Genomic DNA, 14,066 nt, shown 5'->3' with positions numbered 1-14,066 from the left:
CTTAATACTGTTTACACTGAGTAATTGAACATTTTATATAAAAGGTAAAATGTTGGACAGATTTTATCAATAAATGTTGCACTTTGGAGCATGTAGGAGCTATTAGTTATCATGGAAACTGGCGTGCTATTTATCAGTATTTTGTGTATCGTAAAGAGACAATTTATACTTTGACACATTTTATCTTAAAAATAAAGGGATCAGTTGAGTTATAAGAATGATTTTATTCTTCACTAGTGAGAAAAGACAAATGAAGCATTGATCAGCATACATTGCTACATTGGCTCTGATTGCATCAATAAAAATTTTAATAAACTTTAGCATTTTTGAAACTCACAAGAAATACGTTTTACAACACTCCTTCAAAAGAAATAAATAATGATAATTAAAAGGAATTATTAAGCCTCTTTCTTCTATACATCTGTTATTTTTTTCCAGGCCCAAAAGGGTCCCATGCGGATTCCCCTGCTTTCTCATCCCCAGTCTGCATCTTGTTAACCAGCTCTTGCGTAGCGCAGGAAAAAATATTGCATGCTAGACCAATCACTCTATAAAGTACAAAGAAATGGTAGCTTACACTTGGATGTCATTGGTTTTCCCAGAAATTTGGTTAAAAATAAAAAATAAAAACATTGTTTGCTCAAATATAAATATACATTGTATACAATATACAAATTAATATTTTACTTGTATGGATATTTATAGCATATTTAATGAACAGACAAAAGGTATTTTGAATTATTAATCATACATTCTCACCCTTTGAAGGGCACAAAGTGACCTCCCAGCCTTAAAAGAAGAAAGAAAGAAAGAAAGAAAGAAAGAAACAGGTCAAGATTACTAACATTACTTCATAAACACTGACCAATCAACACATTATCTACATACACAAATCTGGACACACAAATGCATCAATGATTTGTTATCATTAGGATAGATTTGCATTGTCCAAACTCAGAATTGTTTGTAAGTTAATTGATTTTACATTGTTTTAATGGTCGACCATGAAATAATACATGGAAACAAAAGAATGAGGGAACTTTATTTGCAACTGTATAGAATGTGATACACCAATGATGAGAACATCTCTCATTCTTTCCGTTTTCACTGTAACTGAGCTATAGTCAAAACGTTGCTGGTTTTTTCATTCAGGAACATGCTTAACCTCTTTTGTTATATGTTCTTTCATTTCTTGCCAATTCCCATTGGATCATTGGTCAACCTCATCTCCTTTCTGCCTTTAGAGAAAATCTGCAGACAGTTTTCTTTAATTGTTTAGCACTGGCAGCAAGCATTCGCTTTCATTGTATATTTTTCCATAGAGTGAAAGTGAAGTGACAGGGTGCTGTAAGTCCCTAACATTTTGCATCTGCAAAATCTAATTTATGTTTCACAGAAGAAAAAAGTTATATGGGTTTGTAACAGTGTGAGGGTGATAAACTTATGACAGAATTTTCATTTTTGGGAGAACTATCCCTTTAACCACCTAAAGGGATAGTTCACTCAAAAATAAAAATTCTCTCATCATTTACTCACCCTCATGCTATCCCAGCTGTGTATTATTTTCTTTCTTCTGCTGAACACATACAAAGATTTCAGCTCTGTAGATCACAATGCAAGTGAATGGTGACCAGACCTTTCAAGCTACAAAAATCGAATAAAGGCAGCATACAAGTAATCCATATACTTTAGTGGTTAAATCCATATCTTCAGAAGCAATATGATAGGTGTGGGTGAGAAACAGATCAATATATAAGCCCTTTTTTACTATAAATCTTCATTTTCACTTTTACATTTTTTCACATTCTGAAATTGAAAGAGATTTAAAATAAAAAACAAAAGTATTGAAATATTGATCTGTTTCTCACCCAAAGTGATTGCATTGCTTCAGAGGACATAAATTAATCCACTGGAGTCATGTGGATTACGTTTATGCTTGCTTTATGTGATTTTTGTAGCTTCAAAGGTCTGGTCACCGTTCACTTGCATTGTATGGACCTACAGAGCTGAGATATTCTTCTAAAAAATCTTTGTTTGTGTTCAGCAGAAGAAATTAAGTCATACACATCTGGGATGGCATGAAAGTGAGTAAATGATGAGAGAATTTGACATTTTTGGGTGAACTATCCCATACTGCAGCACATACTGTAGAATGTGTCACTGAAAGTGCAACACTCATGCTGGTTCTGAGGGTGTCTATAAATCTGTGAAAATTGTGGCAAAGGTTTATTACAAATATCAGCCCATCCTAAAGGTGACAACAGTCACAGTGTACTGAAGACTGAAAAAGGTAGCAGAGCAAAGTTTAAAATAAATAAATAAATAATGATTGTTTTCCCCCGTATATTCTATTACAGTAAAAAGCATTAAATTGCACTCACAGATTGGTGGCATTTCCTTTTTTCTCAGACATGTTCAGGGGAAAAAATAGTTGTTTTAAATGCTATCTCCTATATAATTAATTCTAAAGACCACAGAATTAACTAAATTATTTTTATTTAAATTCAGTAAGTTTGTAACCAATTTGATAGTAAAAAATGTGTATGGCCTGTTTAAAACCACAAGCGAAAGCAGCACATATTTTCGGCACACATGTTAACAGGTTAGAGAATTCACACTTGGAGCATGAACAGCATGTTGTTACGTTGCAGGAGCATACCAGATGTGACAGTAAGATGTGAAAATACAGCGAAAATGCGTTGTAAATCTATTTACCCACATCATATTTTGCAACATAGCCTTTAATTAAGCAACGTGAAATACTGGAGCGAATTATTCACCCATAGTTTAAAATCAGACATCTGTTGGGCTCGATGCAAGTTCCGCAAGGTGTGACAAGTACCTAAACACAATATCTGTTTGTTAAAACTGAATTAATCCAGACGATTTTGGCAGTTTAGCTACACTTTGGGTTTTATGTTCCTTTCCTCACTTCAAGTAAATAAGAGGGTTAGGGTTAGGGTCAAAACTTATACTGCCATCATAATTCACTGTGCTCTTGTTGAGCATATTGTATGTGTGTGTTGTGTAAATATACTCACACCGTGGAGTTCGTTACTGTGGCATTGAGAAAAGACTCCAAATTAGATCCACTGTTAAAAAAGAAATAAAAATACACCAAAAGTATGTAGAATTTGATTCTTGTTCTAGACAAAGGCCAACATTAATACCACTCAGTGGCTGAGAATATATTACCTTGTGCTATTCTGGATGGGAAGCCCAAGAGTGTAGCTCAGGAGCAAAGCGGTGAGAGCCCAGGCAGGAAACATGCTGTCCATTACAAACAAGCTCTGGATAACTGAGAAGAGTGAATCTGAATGAAGTAGCTGTGAATTGGATTTAAGCATATATACCATTCGCTACCCTATTAAGAGTACTTTTATCTTAAATGGATCTGCATGTGTGTGTGACTCCCACAGGCCAGAGTAGGCTTTGTCCTTGACTAAGACATGGACAAACATTCTTCAAAAGACGGGTAGAGAAGAGTGATGAGACCTGCTCAATGCTATGAAAATATTTTGTAGCTTTCAGTGAGAACATAAGACATTACAGAATAATAAATCATTTGACAGTGTCACAATGTTGGAAGGCAGTCATGGGAAAACATTTGGTTTTTGATAAGAGTTCTAAAGGAATGTAAGTTAAAGTGTGATTCACTTTAAAATTGACACTGAAACTGTTTCAGTTTAACTTGCAGATCTAACATCATAGAAGATAGCTTGAGAATGAATATCTATGTCTATCTTTTGTTAAGGTCAAATCAAATTACATAACTGACTTAATGAAACACAAGAGACAGAATTAAGAGATGTTTTAGGGTCGTGGATATATGAGCTTTTCTCAGATATAAATTCCATTTCGATATCCACAATGTTTTTGAGTGAACGGCAGACACAATGATTTCCAGAAACTGGGGCCAAACAGGGTGTGATGTTTTCATGATAATTTCTCATATATGCCTAAGTGTCAGTGTAAGTTCAAAATGACATAAAAACAAATTACTGAGTGCACCTTTAATGACATCACATCAAAGGCTCTCATAATAGTGACAATGAGAGCATATACTGCACAGCACATCATATTAATCATATGATATTACAGTTACAGATATAGATGATCCGAAAATATATCCAGCTGGCATTTATAGTTATCTGAGACAGATTACAGGAGGGGTCACTAAGTAGATGTTGGTTTCTGCAATCTAGTATTATCAATTCAATTCAATTCAGCTTTATTGGCATGACAATTGGAGTATAGTATTGCATTTCAAAGCATTTTAAGGTAATAATACAATAATAATACAATAATAAATACAACAATTAGTAGTAATGGAAAAAAACTAAAATGTAAACATTTAAATACTAAGAATGATTATTATCATCGATAGTTTACATGAAATCTTTGAATTCAATTCAGTTATTCTATTAACTTATTCCTTCTGGATACATAATATCCGTTAAATAATGAGGGGAAAATAATGCATCTATTTTTTTTTATTTATAATTCAATAATAAACAATTATCATAAGGAGCACTAATAAGCAATTTCCTCTTCTTCAAAAAGGGGAATGGAAAAAATGTAAATATCACACAAAAACGCAGGATAAAAGAGTTACACAAGATATAAATGTTTACATTTTCAACACTGACAGACCATTGATTCAAATGAAAATTGACTTTATTTCAGTTCTTATGGTATTTTGATGCATAAGAAGGAACATGTGTCATTAAAAAAAAAAAAAATGATGTACACTATAGTGGACATCAAGAGATTAGTCTAAATAAGTGTTGAAAATATGTTCAGCTCTTTGGCACAGAAATCGCAGCTCCTACTAACAAAAATAAACCAACATTTCACGTGTTTTGTGTTATACTTCCTAGATTTATTATACAATGTGTGTGTAAATATTATCAACACTGCATTCTCAGTCTATGTCTAATTTGCGTATTAACATGTTTTGTGGTCATTTGTAATACAAAGAATAATCATAGTAACAATAAAATAATGTCCTCTTAAGGACGATACATATACTGTAGGTCTTAAAACTGTGGCATGTATGCTTTCAGAGAACACACAAGTAAATTAACAATGAACAAAAATGAATTGTGGGATCTTAGGAGAATAATACCAAAATAATATAAAAATGAAGACAGGAACATCACTGTTGTAAGAAAAACTGAATTTGAGCGTATCTTGACACTGGCATGCCAAAATCACTGTTTTCATACAATACTACAGCAAATCCAAAATCACAGAACACATCACTGTAATGCAAAGTGCTTCCTCTGTTATTATACTGTCAAAACTCTACTGTTTTTAATTCAGGAACATGTTTATGTTACATCTTCCTTCATTTCTTGCCGATTCCCATTGGATTGGCCATGTCACCGGCAGTCTCGTCTCCAGTCTGAAGGGAAGACGCCAGGTTCGACAAGGAACAGATGGACAAAAAACAAAACTTTCGGCTGAAATGAAAAAGAATCATTTTTCAGGCACCATGAAAGGCTTATAATTCCCAAAAGGAGTATTCAATGAGTATTCTATTGTATGCATGATAAAATACATTACTTACGATGCATTCCCATGATTTCTTTTTATATTTCTGTGAAAAGACATGATATTTGGGATAAGTGAAAGCTGGGTTCTGTAGAGTCTTTTGTGTTTTATGAAATCCCTTACAGATGCTGAAGAATTTGTATGATTTAGATAAACATGATGCTGTTGACCCTATGCTAACCTTTTTTCCATTGTTATCTGCCTGTCCTTAATGTGACTTAATGTGAACACTTTCAGAGGATAGACTGCATATTAAAAGAACAGTGAAGTTATAAACAATGTCATTTTTTATTTACTACTCACGGGGGGGGCATAGAGTTGTAATTAGTGGCATTTCCTATCAGGTAAATTCTGTTAGGGAGAAAATCTATTATATCATTGAGAGAACTAAATAATAGTATTAAAGTTCATACATTATGATACTAATTAATGTTTATGTTCTGTCGAATTGAATGTGTGTCTGACTGTTCTAAAACAATACTCACTCTGTGGCATTCAGAGAAGACTCCTTATCAGATCCACTGCTGGAAAAGCATACAAAACACTGTCCAGTATTGAAAACCATTTTGATATTTAATCACATGCAGGGTTACATTTTAAATATCTTCAGTTAACTTTTCACTTGTTAAAATCCTAATTCTTGATATCACCAATGGAATTACTATTTTTTTATTTTTTTCAAAATGCCTAAACCGAGACAAAGTTTTCTGACACCAACTCCAACAGCTTTCAACCTACATCCACCCAACTCGGCACAGACATTCAAACTGTTCTGAATTGTGTGCTGTCTTTTTAGTAACTGACCGGATTTACAGTTTTCGTACAGCAGATGTATAATTGCAAAAATCCCAGACTTCAGTTGAGGAATGCTCCAAAGAGGGAAATGGAATGCTTGTTAATTCAAACTCCAACAGTCAAAAATTCAAATGTGATCCCACTTTATATTAGGTGTCTTATAACATTTCTAGTTACGATGTTAACTTTACCTCTAACCCTAAACCCAACCCAACCCTTACCCTAAACCCCAACCCTAATCTAAATCCTACCCCTAAACCTACTCCTAAACCTACCTGTACCTCAACCTCAGTAACAGCAAATGTGAATCTTGTGAGAATTTTGCAGAACAACATGTAGTTACACAGTAAATACATTGCATTTTATGTATTTTAATGTTAGTACATAGTAATTAAAGACATCTAATATAAAGTGTGACCTCAAATGTAAACAAACCCACAAAAGGCCTTTAATCTGCTTTACGTTACTCTCTCTAAAGGTGTCTTTATCTGTCTATCTATCTATCTATCTATCTATATATCTATCTGTCTGTCTGTCTGTCAGTCTGTCTGTCAGTCTTTCTTTTCTCTCTCTCTATCTATCTATCTATCCATCTATCTATCTATCTATCTACTTTTTCTTACCTCATCTAAGTAAAAAAAAATAAAAAAATGTGTAGGGCCTGTTTAAAACCGCAAGCGAAAGCAGCGCATATTTTTGGCACTCATGTTAACAGGTTAGAGTATTCACACTTGGAGCATGAACAGCATGTTGTCACGTTGCAGGAGCATACCAGATGTGACAGTAAGATGCAAAAATACATTTACATTTATGCATTTGGCAGACGCTTTTATCCAAAGCAACTTACAGTGCCCTTATTACAGGGACAATCCCCTGGAGCAACCTGGAGTTAAGTGCCTTGCTCAAGGACACAATGGTGGCGGCTGTGGGGATTGAACCAACAACCTTCTGATTACCAGTTATGTGCTTTAGTCCACTATGCCACCACCACTCTGCTAAGGTCAAATACAGTGAAAATGCATTGCAAATCTATTTACCCACATCATATTTTGCAACATAGCCTTTAATTAAGCAACATGAAATACTGGAGTGAATTATTCACCCATGGTTTAAAATCAGACATCTGTTGGGCTCGATGCAAGTTCCGCAAGGTGTGACAAGTACCTAAACACAATTTCTGTTTGTTAAAACTGAATTAATCCAGACGATTTTGGCAGTTTAGCTACACTTTGGGTTTTATGTTCTTTTCCTCACTTCAAGTAAATAAGAGGGTTAGGGTTAGGGTCAAAACATATACTGCCATCATAATTCACTGTGCTCTTGTTGAGCATATTGTATGTGTGTGTTGTGTAAATATACTCACACCGTGGAGTTTGTTACTGTGGCATTGAGAAAAGACTCCAAATTAGATCCACTGTTAAAAAAGAAACAAAAATACACCAAAAGTATGTAGAATTTGATTCTTGTTCTAGACAAAGGCCAACATTAATACCACTCAATGGCTGAGAATATATTACCTTGTGCTATTCTGGATGGGAAGCCCAAGAGTGTAGCTCAGGAGCAAAGCGGTGAGAGCCCAGGCAGGAAACATGCTGTCCATTACAAACAAGCTCTGGATAACTGAGAAGAGTGAATCTGAATGAAGCAGCTGTGAATTGGATTTAAGCATATATACCATTCGCTACCCTATTAAGAGTACTTTTATCTTAAATGGATCTGCATGTGTGTGTGACTCCCACAGGCCAGAGTAGGCTTTGTCCTTGACTAAGACATGGACAAACATTCTTCAAAAGACGGGTAGAGAAGAGTGATGAGACCTGCTCAATGCTATGAAAATATTTTGTAGCTTTCAGTGAGAACATAAGACATTACAGAATAATAAACCATTTGACAGTGTCACAGTGTTGGAAGGCAGTCATGGGAAAACATTCAGTTTTTGATAAGAGTTCTAAAGGAATGTACGTTAAAGTGTGTGTGTGTGTGTGTGTGTGTGTGTGTGTGTGTGTGTGTGTGTGTGTGTGTGTGTGTGTGTGTGATATAATGTTATAACTCTTTAGGCTGAAAATGGTTTAGTTAACTAGCAGGTCTATCAAAAAAGATTGTTTCGATCATTATACAATAAGCAGAGAAGGAATATTGTGTCCAATAGTTCATAGATTGTCCATCTTTTGTTACGAGTCAAACCAATTTACATAATTGGCTCAGTTTAACATGATGGACACGTTGGATCTGTTTCAGGGTCATAGATATATAAGCTTTTATTATGAGATCCAGTTGAACTTCCATAGTGTTTGATATGCGAGTGACCATCATGACAGTTACACAATGCTTTCCAGGAACTGGGACCAAACAGGATGTGATGTTTTTATCCTCATTTCTAACATGGATTGTATTATTCTTGTGGAAAGCCAGACAAAAAAAATATTTTACACTTTACTTGGCTTCTTGTCATTAATTTAAAATGTGATACCAAACCGATTTTAAGCAGCTTTGAAAAGTATGAATCGAGTTATTTTGGACGCACCAAACAACACCAATAGACAGAGTGTCAGACTTCACTGCTTTTAATAAACTCAAATTCAATGTGCTCAAGACATAAATTAACATTTGTATTACAGCACACTATGAAAGGCTCTCATGTTTGCAATGCTAGGAGTGAAAACCATTATCATGACAAAGAGCATATACAGCACAGGTTTGGATCAAATTGTTTAATTAGTGTGAGACAGATTGAAGGAGGGCTTACTAAGTGGATGCTGGTTTCTGCAATTAAATATTATAAGTTTAGAGATGAAAGACACATTCAATATCTTAAATATAAATGATAGTTTACAAGAAATCTTGTTTATCATAATTTCTTGTGATATATATATATATATATATATATATATATACAGTACTGTGCAAAAGTTTTAGGCACTGAAAAATGTTGCATAGTGAGGATGTCTTCAAAAATAATGCCATAAATAGTTTTCATTTATCACTAATTGTCATACAAAGTCCAGTAAACATAAAAAAGCTAAATCAACCTTTGGTGTGACCACCTTTGCCTTTAAAACAGCCCCAATTCTCCTAGGTACACCTGGACACAGTTTTTCTCGGTTGTTGGCAGATAGGATGTTCCAAGCTTCTTGGAGAATTCGCCACAGTTCTTCTATCTATTTAGGCTGTCTCAATTGCTTCTGTCTCTTCATGTAATCTCAGACTGACTCAATGTTCAGTGGGGGCTTTGTGGGGGCCATGACATCTGTTGCAGGGCTCCCTGTTCTTCTATTCTAATCTTTTCTATTGGCAAAAGTAATGATTCTATAATTTATATTTCCTATTGACACACTAAAGCTGAAGATATAAATAACCATCTTAAGACAAATGTTTTTGTGAAACATCTTATGTGCCTAAGACTTTTGCACAGTACTGTGGGTATATATATATATATATATATATATAATGTTAAACAGTGGAGGGGGGGGGCAGCACATCTTTTAAAATGTATAATATAATTATAAACAGTTTTCATTTGGATCACACATAAACCATTCTTCAAACACAGGAATGGAAGAATGCACATCACACAATATCACATTAACAACACTGGATTCAAGAACATTATATATTCTTTTTAATATCGTTTTAAGCTTCAGCAAGATGGAGGAGGACAAGAAGTAAACAACATGACACAAAACCCTCGTCTCTTCTCCTCCTTTGCTCAGGTCAGACCGTGACCCCACAGCAGTAGCTGCTTATCGGAAGTCCTCTGCAGAGAACATGCCCTTTGCCCGTCGCAGGATGGAATCTTTGGAGGCATCATACGGATGTTCTTTTGAAGGAATCTCCAGCACTGCTGGGATGGACTCCATGTGGGCATCTATGGCATGACGAATCATTTCTGCGATGAACTGGTTGATGAGGATGATGCCAATGTCATTGCGAGCCAGGAAGCTCCTGTAAATGAAGAACAGATATATTTTGTATTGGTTAGATGTCATGTAATGAATTAGGTTGGGGACTATAATGCATGCAAAACACTTTCCTTAGTCAAAATACACTGTATTTGCTAGTATAATGACTCCCTTATGACAATAATAATAATAATAATAATAGAGAACTATAGACTTACAGTATGTTCTGACATCGAATTATGTTAAAGAGTACAGCTACATATAAAAAATACACATATAGACGCATATTATTATTATTATTTACTATATTATATTATACTGATATTTGTATACTAAATTATATGGCCATTTAAAATCTTGGCTCTTACTTGAAGGTCTCCTCTATCTCTGTGACGCTCGTGTCCTTCTCCACCACCAAGAAATTTGGTTTCCGATTTTTATTTAGTTCTCCTATCCCTCCGAGAAGGAATCCGGTACATGTATCTTCATCTCCTATAACAGCGATTAATTTTCCCCGTCCAGGCATTGCGAGTTTTTCTTATATGTGCTCAAATAACAGACAGAATGAGTTAAATGTTTTCCTGTCCTCTAGGATCATATGCTTTAATCAGCTGACTCCTGCACTTCCGCTTTGACAAGCGCTTAAGCGCTCATTTAAGACAGCTGATCTGGGATCTGTGCCGCTCGCGTACACGACGTCGTAGTCATAGTGATAATGACGGGAAATCTGATCCGGAGTCAGCTGTGTGTGTTTATTAGCGAGCGAAGTGTAAATACTGTGCGAATTTGGTAATTACTGGCCACATCCTTATCAAACTCATAGGAATCTTAGCAAATATGGTATATTTATGAAGTATAAAACAGAAAGTTTATGCTTGAAAACAACATAAAAGCCGCCTTTAAGGTGACGCTTGCTCGTTGGTCACGTGAGACGGGAGGTAAAGGAAGACGACAGTAAAACATCATCTGCACTGTCAAAAAAATGGCAAGTTCACATTTTAGTTTAGATGTATTTGTCCGTTCTAAACGTTTATTTTTACGAAAGGTTTTTGTTATGATGTGCGCAAGTGTGTCTAAAGCGGAATAGTGATGTTATTAAACATTGTCCAATATTTGTCAGCTATGAGGAACCATTGGACAGATGAGCACGCGCAGTGTTTTCTTTAAGTGTCTTTTTGTGTTGCAGACCACAGCTCTGACCCAGGGTTTGGAAAGAATACCCGACCAGATTGGGTATTTGGTTATTAGTGAAGACGGTGTTCTTGCGGTGAGTTATTAAACATTAAAGGTATATTCTGTGTTCAGTACAAGTTAAGCTCAATCATCAGCATTTATGGCATAATGTTGATTACCACAAAAAATAATTTCGACTAGTCCCTCCTTTTCTTTAAAAAAAATGCAAAAATATGTGTTCCAGTGAGGCACTTACAATGGAAGTGAATGGGAGCCAATCCGTCAACATTAAAATACTCACTGTTTCAAAATTATTGCCAAAAGACGCAAACAATATGCGTTTATACATGATTTTAGTGTGATAAAATCTCTTACTAACCTTTATTGTGTAAAGTTATAGCCAATTTTACAACTTCGTTGCCATGAAGATGTAATGTCAACAAACCCTAAAACGACTGTTAAAAATGATGATTTAAACAACTTTACAGCTCAAATATTACATGAGTTTTAACAGAAGAATTAATGTAAGTGCTTTTATAAATTACGAGCTTCACATTTCTGCCTTTAAACCCTCCAAAAATGGGCCCTGTTCAGTTCCATTGAATGGGAGTGAATTAAGTGCCTCACTGTAACTTCGATTTTATAGCATATTTTTTCACAAAAGTGCTAAAAGCATCTATACATTTTGGAGAAAAGCTGAAAATCTGGTTTTCGGGCCTTGAAAATTCATGGAAATTAATAGAATGTTTACAGTCATTTAAACTTCTGTAGTGAATATTATTTTTTTTTCTAGTTACACTCGGCTCTAAAATATTTAATTGGCTTGAAATTGCTCTTAGTGTGCATTTAAAAATCCATATCCTAGAAAATTCATACAAATTCACATATTAAATGAAGAAAAAAAGAAAATACAGGAAGAAAGATAGCATAGTGTAGGGGAAGTGGAGTCAGGAAAACATGTTGCTGTTAATTTAGAAACTCAGAGGTAATTGAACTATTTTGTAAATTGTCTTTTGTTGTCTTACAGTCCGCAGGAGAGCTGGAGAATGACGAGCACACGGCAGGAATGATCATGCAGATGGTCAGAACAGCTTGTCGTTTTAGGTTGCACGGGAACGCTGAGCCCCCTTTCAAACGCATGTCAGGTGAGATACATACACACACACTATTATAGTGGAGCTCGACAATCCACAAAATCTACTTAAAGCCATCACTTAATAAAGGTCTTGATGCTATTGTCTGATTTGTTCACAGTGATGTTTGAAGACTATGTTTATGCCGTGACTATCTCCGGACAGAAAGTTTTTGTAATCAAAAGGCACAACAACCAATGGGAACCTGTTATTGTGTAGTAGAGAAAATAATATGGACTGGTCCTACACACACACACACACACACATAATAACAAGCTCAGAATGGTGCCCTCACGTGGAAATGACCCAGCTATTACAACCACCTGATGTTTAGCGCAATCATCCTCTATTACTTTTGTAAGAATACATTTTACTACGCAGATTTGGGAGTTTGGTGGTCTTAGGTGTGTTTGACCTGAACCAGAGTAGGCTTGCGTGTTATTCTTGTCCAGTTGAAATGTCACAGGCTACATATGATGTTTTTTGATGTATGATTAAAAACAGACAGTCGATGATTTAGGCCCATTTATTTGATTTAGGGCATATATAATAGATGTACATTTATGTTTTAACCTATACAATCCATTAACCTACAACTTCCTTGCATAGATGTGCAAGCATGTTTTGATGCTGATCATAACATCATCATATGATAATGCAGAATTGTAATAGACTGGAGTCATGTAAGTACACATGCAAGAGCCATGGAAACCAATAGCATTGGGAATATTACACTTGGTGTTATTGATCATAATGTTTGATGTATATTTTCTGATTGAATCATGAGAGTGAGAGCTTGTAATTCTCAGAGAAAAGCAGTGTCTTCAGAGCTGTCATGAAACAATTGTTTTCCTTTGAGCAGAATCTAAAATGCACTAAATTTTCAAATGTGTTTCATTAACAGGATAGAAATCACACTTTACAATAATTGCTTTAACAATAATATATATTAAAGTACTATGCGTATTTAAGTTTTTTTTTCTTAGTTTGTGAAACGGTATCATGGAATTGTGGTATAAGCAATAAATATTCAATACCTTAAATGAGTTTTTAAATGCCATAGCCTTTACTTGAGTTAAATGTCATGTTCTGATCATTTATTTTATTTACTATAATTGTTATCTTCACTATGGCTTTTGAGGCTTGTGTTTTACATTTGCATGACAAAGTTCAGCTTTAAAGGAATAGCTCACCCAAAAATAAAATAATTATTTTATCATTTCCTCACCCTCATGCCATCCCAGATGTGTATGACTTACTTTCTTCTGCTAAATGCAAATGTAGATTTTTAGAAGAATATTTCAGCTCTGTAGGTCCATACAGTGCAAGTGAATGGTGACCAAAACATTGAAGCTGCTTAGAATTGACAAAAGTGATTTTGTCCAACTTCATTTCATTAACAGCACTACAGCAGAGCAACTATAAGACTGAATGTTCGTCTATTACTGTTAATTAATGTTTTGGTTCAACACAAAATAGGCAACAGCTCGGTTAAAATGTAGGAAATAAA

The 14,066-nt window shown here is 34.9% G+C and overlaps 3 protein-coding genes across 7 annotated transcripts; 1 reads left to right on the top strand and 2 right to left on the bottom strand.

The window, feature by feature from the left end:
* Positions 1-210: 210 nt before the first annotated feature.
* zgc:193726 (uncharacterized protein LOC561161 homolog) lies at positions 211-8,100 on the bottom strand. Of its 4 annotated transcripts, none has more exons than XM_051688803.1 (5): positions 7,869-8,100; positions 7,715-7,765; positions 6,042-6,077; positions 5,573-5,602; positions 4,418-5,465 (listed from the first exon to the last, which is right to left on the bottom strand). In XM_051688803.1, exons 1-5 carry the CDS (start codon positions 8,027-8,029, stop codon positions 5,351-5,353), a joined length of 393 nt encoding a protein of 130 aa, XP_051544763.1. In that variant the 5' UTR covers positions 8,030-8,100; the 3' UTR covers positions 4,418-5,350. The 4 variants fall into 4 exon arrangements, with proteins under 4 accessions (XP_051544765.1, XP_051544764.1, XP_051544763.1 ...); XM_051688802.1 differs by having other exon boundaries at positions 4,423-5,465; positions 6,042-6,080; positions 7,869-8,091; XM_051688805.1 differs by lacking the exons at positions 4,418-5,465; positions 5,573-5,602; positions 6,042-6,077; positions 7,715-7,765 and adding exons at positions 211-548; positions 760-789; positions 3,042-3,092 and having other exon boundaries at positions 7,869-8,047.
* Positions 8,101-8,899: 799 nt separating this feature from the next.
* On the bottom strand, positions 8,900-10,881 carry atp6v1f (ATPase H+ transporting V1 subunit F). The gene is made up of 2 exons (XM_051688330.1): positions 10,619-10,881; positions 8,900-10,293 (listed from the first exon to the last, which is right to left on the bottom strand). The coding sequence occupies exons 1-2, from the start codon at positions 10,774-10,776 to the stop codon at positions 10,092-10,094; spliced, it is 360 nt and encodes a 119-aa protein (XP_051544290.1). The 5' UTR covers positions 10,777-10,881; the 3' UTR covers positions 8,900-10,091.
* A 141-nt stretch (positions 10,882-11,022) lies between these two features.
* lamtor4 (late endosomal/lysosomal adaptor, MAPK and MTOR activator 4) lies at positions 11,023-13,783 on the top strand. 2 transcript variants are annotated; one of them, XM_051688332.1, is made up of 4 exons: positions 11,024-11,235; positions 11,437-11,517; positions 12,451-12,568; positions 12,678-13,783. In XM_051688332.1, the coding sequence occupies exons 1-4, from the start codon at positions 11,233-11,235 to the stop codon at positions 12,773-12,775; spliced, it is 300 nt and encodes a 99-aa protein (XP_051544292.1). In that variant the 5' UTR covers positions 11,024-11,232; the 3' UTR covers positions 12,776-13,783. The 2 variants fall into 2 exon arrangements, with proteins under 2 accessions (XP_051544291.1, XP_051544292.1); XM_051688331.1 differs by having other exon boundaries at positions 11,023-11,517.
* Positions 13,784-14,066: the final 283 nt, after the last annotated feature.

This window comes from Myxocyprinus asiaticus, chromosome 45 (genome assembly GCF_019703515.2).
Source record: "Myxocyprinus asiaticus isolate MX2 ecotype Aquarium Trade chromosome 45, UBuf_Myxa_2, whole genome shotgun sequence".
NCBI classification, from domain to species: domain Eukaryota; kingdom Metazoa; phylum Chordata; class Actinopteri; order Cypriniformes; family Catostomidae; genus Myxocyprinus; species Myxocyprinus asiaticus.
This window is presented reverse-complemented; position numbering and strand designations above follow the sequence as displayed.

Excerpts from the sequence above, each read along its gene's own strand:
- zgc:193726 (XM_051688802.1), bottom strand. The coding sequence starts at position 8,029 with ATGGTATATATGCTTAAATCCAATTCACAGCTGCTTCATTCAGATTCA. Across the intron at positions 5,603-6,041 it reads TCTTCTCTGAATGCCACAGA|AAATATAAAAAGAAATCATG; the intron begins GTGAGTATTGTT and ends GTCTTTTCACAG. Across the intron at positions 5,466-5,572 it reads AGAAATCATGGGAATGCATC|CCGAAAGTTTTGTTTTTTGT; the intron begins GTAAGTAATGTA and ends TTTTCATTTCAG.
- lamtor4 (XM_051688331.1), top strand. The coding sequence starts at position 11,392 with ATGAGCACGCGCAGTGTTTTCTTTAAGTGTCTTTTTGTGTTGCAGACC. Across the intron at positions 11,518-12,450 it reads GTGAAGACGGTGTTCTTGCG|TCCGCAGGAGAGCTGGAGAA; the intron begins GTGAGTTATTAA and ends GTTGTCTTACAG. Across the intron at positions 12,569-12,677 it reads CCCTTTCAAACGCATGTCAG|TGATGTTTGAAGACTATGTT; the intron begins GTGAGATACATA and ends ATTTGTTCACAG.
- atp6v1f (XM_051688330.1), bottom strand. The coding sequence starts at position 10,776 with ATGCCTGGACGGGGAAAATTAATCGCTGTTATAGGAGATGAAGATACA. Across the intron at positions 10,294-10,618 it reads GAGATAGAGGAGACCTTCAA|GAGCTTCCTGGCTCGCAATG; the intron begins GTAAGAGCCAAG and ends CTTCATTTACAG.